A 13292-nucleotide genomic window follows, 5' to 3' on the forward strand; every position below is an offset into this window, starting at 1 on the left:
CCTTCAATATATCCTCTCTTCTCGTTATCCACCAGGCCTCAATCTCCACTAATTTCAAGTTGCCACCACTCATACCTCACCTGTCATTCAACATCATCTTTGTCTCCACACTTCCGCGTGGGTATATACCTGTCCTTTTTTCCCCCAAAGGTAAGTCTCTCCGCTCCCGGGATTGGAATGACTCCTTACCCTCTCCCTTAAAACCCACATCCTTTTGTCTTTCCCTCTCCTTCCCTCTTTCCTGAAGAAGCAACTGTCGGTTGCAAAAGCTAGAAATTCTGTGTGTGTGTGTGTGTGTGTGTGTGTGTGTGTGTGTGTGTGTGTGTGTGTATGTGTGTGTTTTATTTATTGTACCTATCTACCGGCGCTTTCCTGCTTGGAATCTTTGTTTTTAATTCAAAACCTTTTAGTCACTTACTAAAATTACATCATGCAATGGAGATTAATAAAACAATGTGCCAAAGGTGTCGTCAGTAGTTAAAACATCATCTCCATTTATACAACACGATTACGGACAGAGGGTCGATGCGAACACAGCTTAGCATCAGTACTTCACCTACGAACTATCGTGATGAGGGTGTGAAAGCCCTAGGGCAGATAGTTCCGCCGAGAAAGGGCACTTGTTTATGTGCCAGACACTCGCGCACATTAAAATCCATGGATACAGATACATGCGCATGAATAAAAACATAACAGTCAATTAACCACACAACGACAGATGGTTTCATTTTACTTTAGCATTTTGGTTGTTTTCGCTAGTATGTATTTCACCGTTTAAGTTATGAGAGATTATCGCTCATTACACTAGTGTCCTCTCTCGTTAGATGTGTTCCGTAGTGCAAGCTTCATCAGTTTGACACTAGGACACAGGTAAATTGGTCACAAGTAAATTGGTTTCATATTTCCTATTTTACGTAGATGTTTTTAAATGGTTCTGATATGTTTTATTCATTAAGACAGAAGGTTTGAATTAGCACAATTTTTAATAATTTTGATGCGGATGTATATGTGTCCGTGGATTTTAATGTGCATGAGTGTCTGACACATACCACAAGTGCCCTCTCTCGGCGAAACTATCTACCCTAGGGCTTTCAGACTCTCGTCACGATAGTTTGTAGGTGAAGTACTGATGCTAAACTGCATTCGCATCGACCCTGTCTGTAATCGTGCTGTATAAATGTAGATGATGCTTTAACTACTGACGACGCCTTTGGCACAATTGTTTTATTAATCTCCATTGCAGGATGTGATTTTAGTGTATTTTACTTCTGATGAAGGTATATTTAGATATACAGAAACTGTGGTCAAGAATTTTAATAAATCTTTATCCTGCAACTGTTTTGGCTGTCATCATTTACCATGAAGAATTTCAACAGTTGCTGTTTCAGCCATGTTTAAAATCTTGAAAGCCAGACAGAAGTGTTGAGCACAACAATGAATTAGCAGTGCAAAAATGTTTTTAGTTAATTACGATATTTAACAATGCTGTACATATTTGAAATTAACACTTTCTTTACAATTCAATACCACGGCCCCTAAAAGGAAACACGTTACACTAGGCCTCTAACAGACACTTGAAATTTTAGATACTTTGAACCGAGGAACTTTGCAGAAAGCCCCTGCTGCTGAGTAAAATGGTGAGAAGCAAGTAATTATGGGATAAAAAAGGGCAATGTTACTCAACAGTATGCAACCCAAACTGACAGCGAGTTAGGAAAATGGAAGGTCAGGAAAAAAAAAAAAAAAAAAAAAAAAAAAATCCGTGTTTAGCTGTTTATGAATGGCTCACACAACAATGCAGTAAAGGAATACTACTCATCAGCCCGTTGCTTGCCGCAACAGGCCTCTGTGGCAAGATGCTTCATTCAAAACTATTAGCTGCCAAGAAAGAGAATAAAGCTCACCATTCCAAACAACAGAAACAGCACATAATATCAACGGCACATTGTAATTTTCTGCAGTCAGAGAAATACACTGCCAGTCCAATCTGGTGCTCAGAAGAGAGCGTAGATGAACGGAAGTATTCTCTCGGCAGTTCTACGAAACGTCAGTATCAAGTGTGAGAAAAGAACTGAAAAATAAAACACATACACTATTTTAGTGGAAAAAATGCGCGTATGGATGCAAAAGGGTTAGGCCAGTCCACGAGCTTTTTAGTTGCCCACCTGCTCCTGTTAAGTGTCAGGGACATAATGACAAAAAACAAAATTATCTTTACAACTTTTGAATATAGCAAGTTTTGTCGCCCTACAGAGCTGATACCTGGTGCAGACTATACCCCTGCACCCCCCCCCCCCCCCCCCCCCCCAGTTATACCACTGACAAGATTGCTGCACTCACAATCATCCAGTAACTGAAGTCAAGCAGTATAATAATCTAAAGTCACTGCCTGAGATAAAACTAAACTTCAGAATACTATGGCGACACTGCACATCTCACTGAACAGTATGGAATACAGGTTGCAGCTCACCAAACAGTAACAAGTAAGGCCAACAACTAACTCACCAAACAGAAAGGAGTTAAGGTAGGTAGGTAGGTAGGAAGGAAGGAAGGTAGATAGGTAGATAGGTAGGTAGGTAGGTAGGTAGGTAGGTAGGTAGATACGTACGTACGTACACATATGAACAAAAGTATCCAGACACCCCCCAAAAACACACATTTTTCATATTAGATGCATTGTGCTGCCACCTACTGCCAGGTACTCCGTATCAACAACCTCAGTAGTCATTAGACATCGTGAGAGAGCAGAATGGGGCGCTCCGTGGATCTCACGGACTTCGAATGTGGTCAGGTGATTGGGTGTCACTTGTGCCATACATCTGAACGTGAGATTTCCACACTCCTAAACATACCTATGTCCACTGTTACCAATGTGGTAGGGGGAAGTGGAAACATGAAGTGACACAACCAGCACAAAAGAGTACAGGCCAACCTCATCTGCTGACAGACAGAGACCACCAACAGTTGAAGAGGGTCGTAAAGTGTAATAGGCACACATCTATCGACACCATCACACAGGAGTTCCATATTCCATCAGGATCCACTGCAAGTACTATGCCAATTAGCCAGGTGAGAAAACTTGGATTACACGGTCGAGTGGCTGCTCATAAGCCACATGTCATGCCAGTAAACGCCAAATGACCCCTCGCTTGGTGTAAGCAACGTAAATGTTGGACGATTGAACAGTGGATAAACGTTGTCTGGAGTGACAAATCATGGTACACAATGTGACAATCTGATGGCAGGGTGTGGGTATGGCGAATGCTCAGTGAATGTCATCTGCCAGCGTGTGTAGTGCCGACAGTAAAATTTGGAGGCAGTGGTGTTATGGTGTGGTCGGGTTTTTCGTGGATGGGGCTTGCACCCTTGTCGTTTTGCATGGCACTATGATAGCACAGGCTTACACTGAATTTTTAAGCACATTCTTGCTTCCCACTGTTGAAGAGCAATTCAGGGATGGCGATTGCATTTTTGAACACGATCGGACACCTGTTCATAATGCACGTCCTGTGGCGGAGTGGTTACACGACAGTAACATCCCTTTAATGGACTGGCCTGAACAGAGTCCTGACCTGAATCCTGGGACGTTTTGGAACACCGACTTCGTGTCAGGCCTCAACCAACTGCCATCAATACTTCTTCTCAGTGCAGCACCCCATGAATAATGGGCTGCCATTCCCCAAGAAATCTTCCAGCATCTGATTGATCTGCGAGAGTGGAAGTTGTCATCAAAGCTAAGGGTGGGACAGTACTGAATTCCAGCATTACCGATGGAGGGTGCCATGAACTTTTAAGTCATTTTCAGCCAGGTGTCTGGATACTTTTGATCACTTAGTGTGTATTGGTTGTGTGTGTGTGTGTGTGTGTGTGTGTGTGTGTGTGTGTGTGTGTGTGTGTTTTTAGATATATATCACTACTCACATTGGCCATGCGTGGATTCCATCCTCCATGGCCTTCCTGCAGCTGCTTAAGGGAGGCCACATCCAACGTGACCTTGACACGCTCGCCGACATTGAATGTCAGGTGTCGCCTCGGGGCCACTACAGTACCACCGTTTGGACTCGAACGGCAAATGCCTACCACAGCTCCTGTTGAAATTGACAAACAAAATTAACCACTATTACATACGAGTAATTAACATAAAAGTGCTACTCATACCTCTCAACCAAATACAGTACTGGAAAGTCCTCAGTCGTCTATAAATAACAGAAGGAGTAAAAGTAACAATCTACAATACAGTTGGGTCATAGCCAGGCACGTATAGGAGACAGAAAATGTTGCCGAGCTTTGGAAGGAACTCTTTTGCAGAGTTAACTGAAAACACACTCTTGTGCGGCTACACTGTCCTGCAGCTCGACGGGACCTGTGTCGTGGAAAGGTGGCGAGGGGAGAAAGGATCGGAGGGAGGGTGACCGAGCAGTGGGATGGAGCCACATTTAATACTCAGTTTGTGTTGATTAATGGAATTACAGCAGCAGTAATTTAAAATGAAAAGACTGCAAAATGTGTTTTGTGTATGCTTGTTTGTTTTCCTTATAACAGCAACACAGCCACTGAGTGAGAGCCAACAGCAGCTTTCTGTGCTGCATGGACAGGTTTTCTCCAACAGGTGAAATTCTCACCAGGCTGACAGTCGCACACTGCAAGAAGATGACAGAAGTTGCACTCGACTGCCTTTAATGATTATTTTAACAGTGTATGACAATAAACAAAATAATGTTTGTAATGGAATATTATCAGTCTATGGCAAGTCTCCATCAGAGTGTGTCCACGTTTGGCCACACTTACACAAAACTGAATGTTATTACTTGACATAAGGGGGGGTAGGACGTCAAACGGGCCGACTTGGAGCAGGAGAGTAACCACAGGACATATTAATTTCCACTGTATATAACTTTGCAAATAAATTCATAAAACTTTGTCAGCATGACCAGGAAGGATTCACGATTCACATTCATAGCAGTGAAAGTTCAAAAACATAACAAAATAAATTATTTTTATGTGTGAAATTTCATTTGTTGCTATAGGGACATTTTCCTTCATACGTAAGAGAAAGTTTTTGATGAATCTTGCACTGCTTATTAAACACAAACGCCTTAGTGCAAAACTCGGAAATTTTCCAAATCTATTAACACTGTGGTAAAAACTGAGATAATTAACTATAAAATTTGAGGTTTTTCTAAACATGAAGTTTAAAATACAGCAGCTCATTCAATTTTTTTTTATAAATTAAATAAATTCTACAATTGCATGCACCTGTAAGTGCATATGCTGTGCAAAATTAATCGAAGAATGTGTCTTACTTATGAAGAAAAGTGTACGTATAGCAACAAATGCAGCCAAAAGTAAGTGAAAAAAATGATGAAATTTCACATGTAAAAAAATTATTTTGTTATGTGTTCGAACTTCCACTGCTTTGAGTGTGAATCCTGAATCCTTCCTGGTCATGCTGGCAAAGTTTAATGAATTTATTTGTAAAAATATAGACAGTACAGACTAATATGTCCTGTGGTACCTCTCCTGCTCCAGGTTGGCCTGTTTGATGACCTACTCCCCCTTTACGTTTTTACATGGCGTATGTTGTAATCTACGACTAGAATAAATCAGCTAGAAGTTATTATTTAAAACTTAAATATTTCTATGTGATGATTCAGCCTGAAAATAGATAAATATTATACAAATGCCTGGTGTTTGTACAGTCATGCAGGATCCACAGCTGTGATACACATAACGTAAACTGAAGGGCGAGGGAGGAGGAAGGACAGGTAAAGGAAGAAATTAATGATATTAGCTGCAGATAGGTTGCACTAGGTGGGAATGTGAGTCAGCTAGGCAGTCGCATGATAGTTTGCACATTTGTGATGAACACACTGTTTGGATGGTGCACAGGTTAGCGCAATTGCCTAGTAGGAAGGATATTCCAGGTTCAAATCCCAGTCCGGCACGCATTTTAACTCATTGCCACTGATTCAACAAGGTCCCGATGCAGCTGACTTTGTTCCGTCCCTTCCGTTCCCTTTCTCCCCCTTCCCCTTCAATTTTCATAACATATAAATGCAGTTTAATTAGACCTAATCTACTGAGAAAAAAAATCCAGTGAATTAATATTACTGAAGTGAAACTAGAAGTATTTATGAAGCAAAACTGGAATGTTTCATTTGTCTTTGGAACTGATATACTTTGATGAAATAACTTTATTGCAGATTATTTTACATTCTCTGGGGGGGGGAAAAAAAAAAGGTATCTACTAGTTACAAAATTTTGAAATGTACAAGACTTATCACTAGTGCCAGAGATTAAAGAATGAAAATGAAAGCCTTAAGTTACATACAATCTGAAGGAAACTTCAGCCAAGATAGCTAAAACAGCATTTTATGGAATAACTAGTTTCGACAGAGCAACACAGTCATCAGATCTGCATGAGGATGAACAGAAGTTGATACGAAAATATTTTACGATCACAATGTTACAAGAATTAAATTTTCATTCTGCAGCAGAGTGTGTGCTGATTTGAGACTTCCTGGCAGAGTAAAACTGTATGCCTGACCGAGACTCTAACTCGGGACCCTTGCCTTTTGTGGGCTAGTACTCTACCAACCGAGCGCAACTCACAATCTGTCCTCACAGCTTTACTTCCACCAGTACCTCGTCTCCTACCTTCCAAAGTTCACAGAAGCTCACCTGCTAACCTTGCAGAACTAGCACTCCTGGAAGAAAAGATATCGTAGGTCGAACACTTGCCTGGGAAAGGCAAAGGTTCAGAGTTCGCATCTCAGTCTGGCACACCATTTTAATCTGCCAGGAAGTTTAATGATATTACATCACCATAAAATGTCTTTTTATATAACCTACATTGTTATAACATACTTAATGCTTTAAATTTGTTTTACAGCATATTGTACATCAGTGTTGCAAGTCGCTCCACAATGGATATGGAGGATTTCATGAAGGTGTCTTTCCGCCATCCACTTAACCTCCGCAACCTCTCGGTTCATCCCTATGAAATCCCCAAACCACCTTCCCTACCCTCTGGCTCCTACCCTTGTAACCGCCCCCTGTGTAACCTGTCCCATGCACCCTCCCACCATCACCACCTACTCCAGTCCTGTAACCCAGAAGGTTGTGTCTGTATATGTGCGGATGGATATGTGTGTGTGCGGATGGATATGTGTGTGTGGGTGTGTGTGTGTGTGTGCGTGCGCGCGCGCAGCGCGCGCGCGCGCGCCCCAATATGCAGTAATCTTCACAGTAGTAGTAAATGCATATGCAATGTGAAGCAATTTGCAACACTGCTAGACAATATACTGTAAAAAAAATTTAAAGTATAAAGTATGTTGGAAGTCTATAGTTCATGTAACAAGACAGTTTAACAAGTTGTAATATCATGATTGTAAAATATTCTATCAACTACTGTTCATCCTCTTGCAGGTCCAGTGGGGACAGCACAGCTCTGACAAAACCGGTCATCCAGTAAAACGCTTTTTTTAGTGACCTTGGGTTGTGCAGCTTTCTTGAGTTTTCACACAATGCAGACTGCTCCCAGACTGACAACATCTGAAATATACGAGGGTAAGTCAGAAAGTACAGAACGTCTTGACACATGACCGTGTCGCCCCACCTCCATGACCCCCTCACCTCCACCTCCCACTGTTACACTGTCAACTGAGTGCTGACCTCAATACACATCTGCTTCAGTTTAGTGCCAGCTTTAAAATGTGAGACAAAATTGACGATCCAGCTAAGTGTGAGGTGCACAGTATTATCGATTTTTTAAATGCACAAAAACTCTGACTTCTCAAAATTTATAGACGAATAACTGACGTTTACGGTAATGGCACGAATGAAGTGGCAGTTCAGAAGTGGCATATCATGTTTAATGGTAGATGGAAGAATATTCACAACAGAGATCGTTCAGGCCAGCTCTCAGTGGTGGCTGATTGAGACTCAAAGTGAGAATTGAAACAAAAATCTAAGACGACGGGCATTTCAAAATTAGTGGACTGCAGTGGCCTACTGTGACATGATTCACTATTAAAAATTCAATTACTTTGCTTCACTATTAAAAACAAAGTGGAGCAGAATGATAACCAGTGGAGTCATCTCCTTAATGATAATGCACGTCTGCACGCAGCACCAGCGATACAGGATTCACTTCAGTGACGTTTCGACATCTGCCATACAGTCCGGACTTACCAGCAAGTGATTATCATTTATTTCCCAACTGAAAGATGTTTTTCAGTGGACAACAGTACAGAACTTATAATGAACATAAAGAAGCCATGAATCAGTGGTTCCACAATTTGGTAGCAACTCAGTATGCAGAAGGCATAGAAAACTGGTAAGCCAGTATGACAAGTGCCTAAACTTGAGTAGTGACCATGCAGAAAAATAGCTTGAGTATCAAATTGTATGTTAAATACAGTTTCGTTTCATTATATGAAATAAAAATGTTTGTAGAAAAAATACATTTTTTACTTTCCGAATTTTTAAATTACAGTTTAAAATTTTTTTTTTTATTGCAAATTGACTGGATACACAGGGTAACACTAAATGTAGTGAAGCATATTTGGCCTCTATAGTTACAAAAACAGACTGCATTAACATAAGGAAGAATCTTAGAATGAAATTTTTATTGAATTAACACGAGAGATTTTGTGCCCACTTAGTGTTGCATTAGCGATCGCAGAGAATCTGTTGGATTACAATACAGTCTTTGGGCAAAAAAGTTAACTACAATCTGGAGTAGTATAACTACTCTACTGGCCATTAAAAGTGCTACACCACGGAGGTTACATGCTACAGACTCAAAATTTAACCGACTGGAAGAAGATGTTGTGATATGCAAATAATTAGCTTTTCAGAGCATTCACACAAGGTTGTTGCTGGTGGCGGCACCTACAACGTGCTGACATGAGGAAAATTTCCAACCGATTTCTCATACACAGACAACAGTTGACCGGCATTGCCTGGTGAAACATTGTTGGGATGCCTCGTGTAAGGGGAGAAATGTGTACCATCACGTTTCCAACTCTGATAAAGGTCGGATTGTAGCCTATCGCGACTGCGGTTTATCGTATCGCGACATTGCTGCTCGCATTGGTCGAGATCCAATGACTGTTAGTAGAATATGGAATTGGTGGGTTCACTAGCGTAATACGGAACGTCGTGCTGGATCCCAATGGCCTTGTATCACTAGCAGTCGAGATGACAAGCATCTTATCTGCATAGCTGTAACAGATTGTGCAGCCATGTCTCGATCCCTGAGTCAATAGATGGGGGCGTTTGCAAGACAAGAACCATCTACAGGAACAGTTTGACGACGTTTGCAGCAGCACGGACTATCAACTCTGAGACCGTTGCTGCAGTTACCCTTGACGCTGCATCACAGACAGGAGCGCCTGCAATGGTGTACTCGACGACGAACCTGGGTGCACGAATGCCAAAACGTCATTTTTTCGGATGAATCCAGCTTCTATTTACAGCATCACGATGGTCGCATCCATGTTTGGCAACGTCGCATTGAACGCACATTGAAAGTGTGTATTCGTCATCGCCATACTGGCGTATGACCCGGCGTGACGGTATGAGGTGCCATCGGTTACATGTGTCGGTCACCTCTTGTTTGCATTGACGGCACTTTGAACAGTGGACATTGCAATTCAGATGTGTTACGACTCGTGGCTATACCTTTCATTCGATCCCTGCGAAACCCTACATTTCGGCAAGATAATGCACGACTAGATGTTGCAGGTCCTGTACGGGCATTTCTGGATCCACAAAATGTTCGACTACTGCCCTGGCCAGCACATTCTCCAGATCTCTCACCAATTGAAAAAGTCTGGTCAATGGTGGCCGAGCAACTGGCTCGTCACAATACTCCAATTGTACCTGTACACGCCATCCGAGCTCTGTTTGACTCAATGGCCAGGTGTATCGAGGACGTTATTGCGGCAGACGTGGTTGTTTTGGGTGCCGATTTCTCAGGATTTATGCACCCAAATTGTGTGAAAATGTAATCACATGTCAATTCTAGTATAATATATTTGTCCAATGAATACCCATTTAGCATCTGCATTTCTTCTTGGTGTAGCAATTTTAATGGCCAGTAGTGTATTTTGCTTGTGAAGCAAAGACACTTAAAGTACTGGTGTGTGCTATTTTACTCTGCTACTTTCCTTACTTTCTCGAACGGGTCGTACGCACTTTAACAAGCACCGGTGAGTTCACTTCAATGGCCACCGGTACGTGAAGTGGTGTGCAGTGCACAGAGGTGGAGAGCAGTGGTCGGCACAGCAAAACGCAATGGAGGACAAGACCGATTGCGGAAGGAGACTGAGTGTAGCACGCGTGGTTGGTTGGATGATGATGATGATGATGATTTGGTTTCTGGAGCACTCAACTGCTCAGTTATCAGCACCCGTACAAATTCCCAACCTTTACTCAGCCCAAACTTGCCACTTTCATGAATGATGATGAAATGATGATGAAAACACAAACACCTAGTGATCTCGAGGCAGGTGAAAATCCCTGAGCCCGCTGGGAATCGAACGCGTGACCCTGTGCTCGGGAAGCGAGAATGCAACTGCGAGACCTCAAGTTGCAGACGGTTGGTTGGATGGATGGATGGATGGATGGATGGATGGATGGATCAGGGTGTATACGTGGACAAAGAAAAATAATTCCCAGATTTCTTTCAGATTTCCCAGTTAAAAACACATTTTCTCCCGGGTGAAAACATAGTTTTTCCCTGTTAACTGACAGTACATTTTCTCTCGGAACTGTGTAACTTATCCATCCTTTCAATGGTTATGGTTTTATACATGGGCGTAGAATTTCCTTACGCTTTGGAAAACAATATACAGGGGGAAAAATCGTTTTGAAATTATCTTCGATGTGCAGTAACATGTACGCTGCATAATTTCGTATTACAAAAGTATAAATTCGAATCCCACCAAACAGCGCATCTTACTTTCCGAAGCATTGAGATCGAAATTGCGATGAGCTTTTGTAAACCAGTCATAGCTCATGTCACGTGATTTTCACCAACACATTATACCAAGTATTCAAAGCTTATGATGCGTGATGAAGTCAGCCAATAGCAACATCACTTAAGTAGTGCGAACACAAAAACAGAAAAAGGTAATGGTTTAAATTCATATACATAGTGTTGCTACAAGAAAAGCAAAGCTTTCACTTATAATATTGGTCTATATACACTGGAAGAAAAGCTAAGCTTTCACATATAATGTTGGTCTTTTATCCGCGTATTACAATTTAAGATATATCAAACAAATGTGCCATTAAAATTTTTAATAATGATACAAGTGTCTGTTGTACTGGGCTCAAAATTCGTTTCAATGGCTAGTCATCAAAGATTTTATTTTTAAATGAGAGTCAAATGCTCTTTGATTTAAGAAATTCATCGTACATTCTCATACGTAGTTCAACTTGCGTAAAAGGAAATTTTCTTTGATAGTAACGCTTTTCAAATCACCATTCAGAATATTTTCCCGTGACCTGTTAGAAATAGGTTCGTTTCTGCAGTTGCCAGATAGCGCCAAATGACAGCCTTTGACAAATTTTTCTGTTGCCAGACCCTTGTATGAGCACTTTGTTTTGTTGATGTATATGGCACATTTACTTTGCAGTTTAAGTTTTATTTTCGTTTTTTCATTCATTCATGTTTTATTGCTGAAGTATTATTCTGCAGTAGCGGGATACAGTAATATTTTTGGTTAGATTACCAGTTCTTACCAGTCAAAATTACAAAAATTTAACTGAAAACAATGAAAAATTCCCGGAATTCTAAAATTTTCCAGGGTTTTTTACGGTTTTCTCCTGGATGAAAAAATTCCTGGGTTTCTTCCTGATCTCCCGGGTCGTATTCACCCTGATGAATGGATGGATGGATGGATGGATGGATGGTCGATTTGGGAGAGTGAACTGAACAGTGAGGTCTTCGGTTACATTGGGTCAGGGATTTGCCTGAGGTGATTTAGGGAAATCACAGCAACGCCCACAGGGCAAGAGCTGGTGGAGACTGCAGCTGGGATTACAGTATCAAAGAACACTCCTCGCATCTACATAATTCACAAAAGCTAACTGGGGAAGGGAGGTGGGGTGAGAAGGGGCAGGTGGGGGGGGGGGGGGGGGGAAGCAAAAATTAGAGTTTAACATCCTATCAACTATGAGGCCATTAGAGGCTCAACCCAAGTTTGGATCGTGGAAACATGAGATGGAAATCAGTGGTGCCATTCCCAAAGAAACCAACGCAGAATTGGACTTTGAAAAATATAGGGAGTTACAGACCCAACAAGATGCCTCCTGCGACGCGGAAAGGTAGGAGTAGGCAAAACGCAACAGGGAATAACAATTTAATGTGGTAATAGTAAACTGTAGGAGCGTCTATAGAAAGGTCCCAGAACTGCTCTCATTAATAAACGGTCACAACGCCCATATAGTGCTAGGGACAGAAAGTTGGCTGAAACCAGACGTAAACAGTAATGAAATCCTAAACTCAGATTGGAAAGTATACCACAGAGACAGGCTGGACAGTGAAGGGTGAGGCATGTTTATAGCGATAAAAAGTGTAATAGTATCAAACGAAATTGTCGGAGATCCGAAATGTGAAATAATTTTGGTGAAGGTTACAGTTAAAGCAGGTTCAGACATGGTAATTGGATGTCTCTATAGGCCCCCGGGCTCAGCAGCTGTTGTAGCTGAGCACCTGAAGGATAATTTGGAAAATATGTCGAGTAGATTTCCTCACCATGTTATAGTTCTGGGTGGAGATTTTAAATTGTCGGATACAGAGACTCAAACATTCATAACGGGTGGTAGGGACAAAGAACCCAGTGAAATTTTTTAAAGTGCTTTATCTGAAAACTACCTTGAGTAGTTAAACAGAAAACTGACTCGTGGCGAAAACATATTAGACCTTCTGGTGACAAACAGACCCGAACTATTTGAAACAGTTAACGCAGAACAGCGAATCAGAGATCATAAAGCGGCTACGGTATCCATGATTACAGCCGTAAGTAGAAATATTAAAAAAAGGTAGGAAGATTTTTCTGTTTAGCAAAAGTGACAAAAAGCACATTACAGAGTACCTGATGGGTCAACACTAAAGTTTTATCTCAAGTACAGATAGCGTTGAGGATCAGTGGACCAAGTTCAATACCATCGTACAATATGCGTTAGATGAGCATGTCCCAAGCTAGATCGTAAGAGCTGGAAAAGAGCCACTGTGGTACAACAACCGAGTTAGAGAACTGCTGCGGAAGCAAAGGGAA

At 41.5% G+C, this 13292-nt stretch overlaps 1 protein-coding gene across 1 annotated transcript in view; it reads right to left on the reverse strand.

The window, feature by feature from the left end:
* Window positions 1-13292, reverse strand: part of LOC126295335 (E3 ubiquitin-protein ligase MIB2) — a 370711-nt gene that overhangs the window by 270057 nt on the left and 87362 nt on the right. Inside the window, exon 6 of the mRNA XM_049987804.1 lies at window positions 3922-4088. Coding sequence (XP_049843761.1) covers window positions 3922-4088 — 167 coding nt within the window. The remainder of the gene's footprint in view (window positions 1-3921; window positions 4089-13292) is intronic.

This window comes from Schistocerca gregaria, chromosome 11 (genome assembly GCF_023897955.1).
Source record: "Schistocerca gregaria isolate iqSchGreg1 chromosome 11, iqSchGreg1.2, whole genome shotgun sequence".
NCBI lineage: Eukaryota > Metazoa > Arthropoda > Insecta > Orthoptera > Acrididae > Schistocerca > Schistocerca gregaria.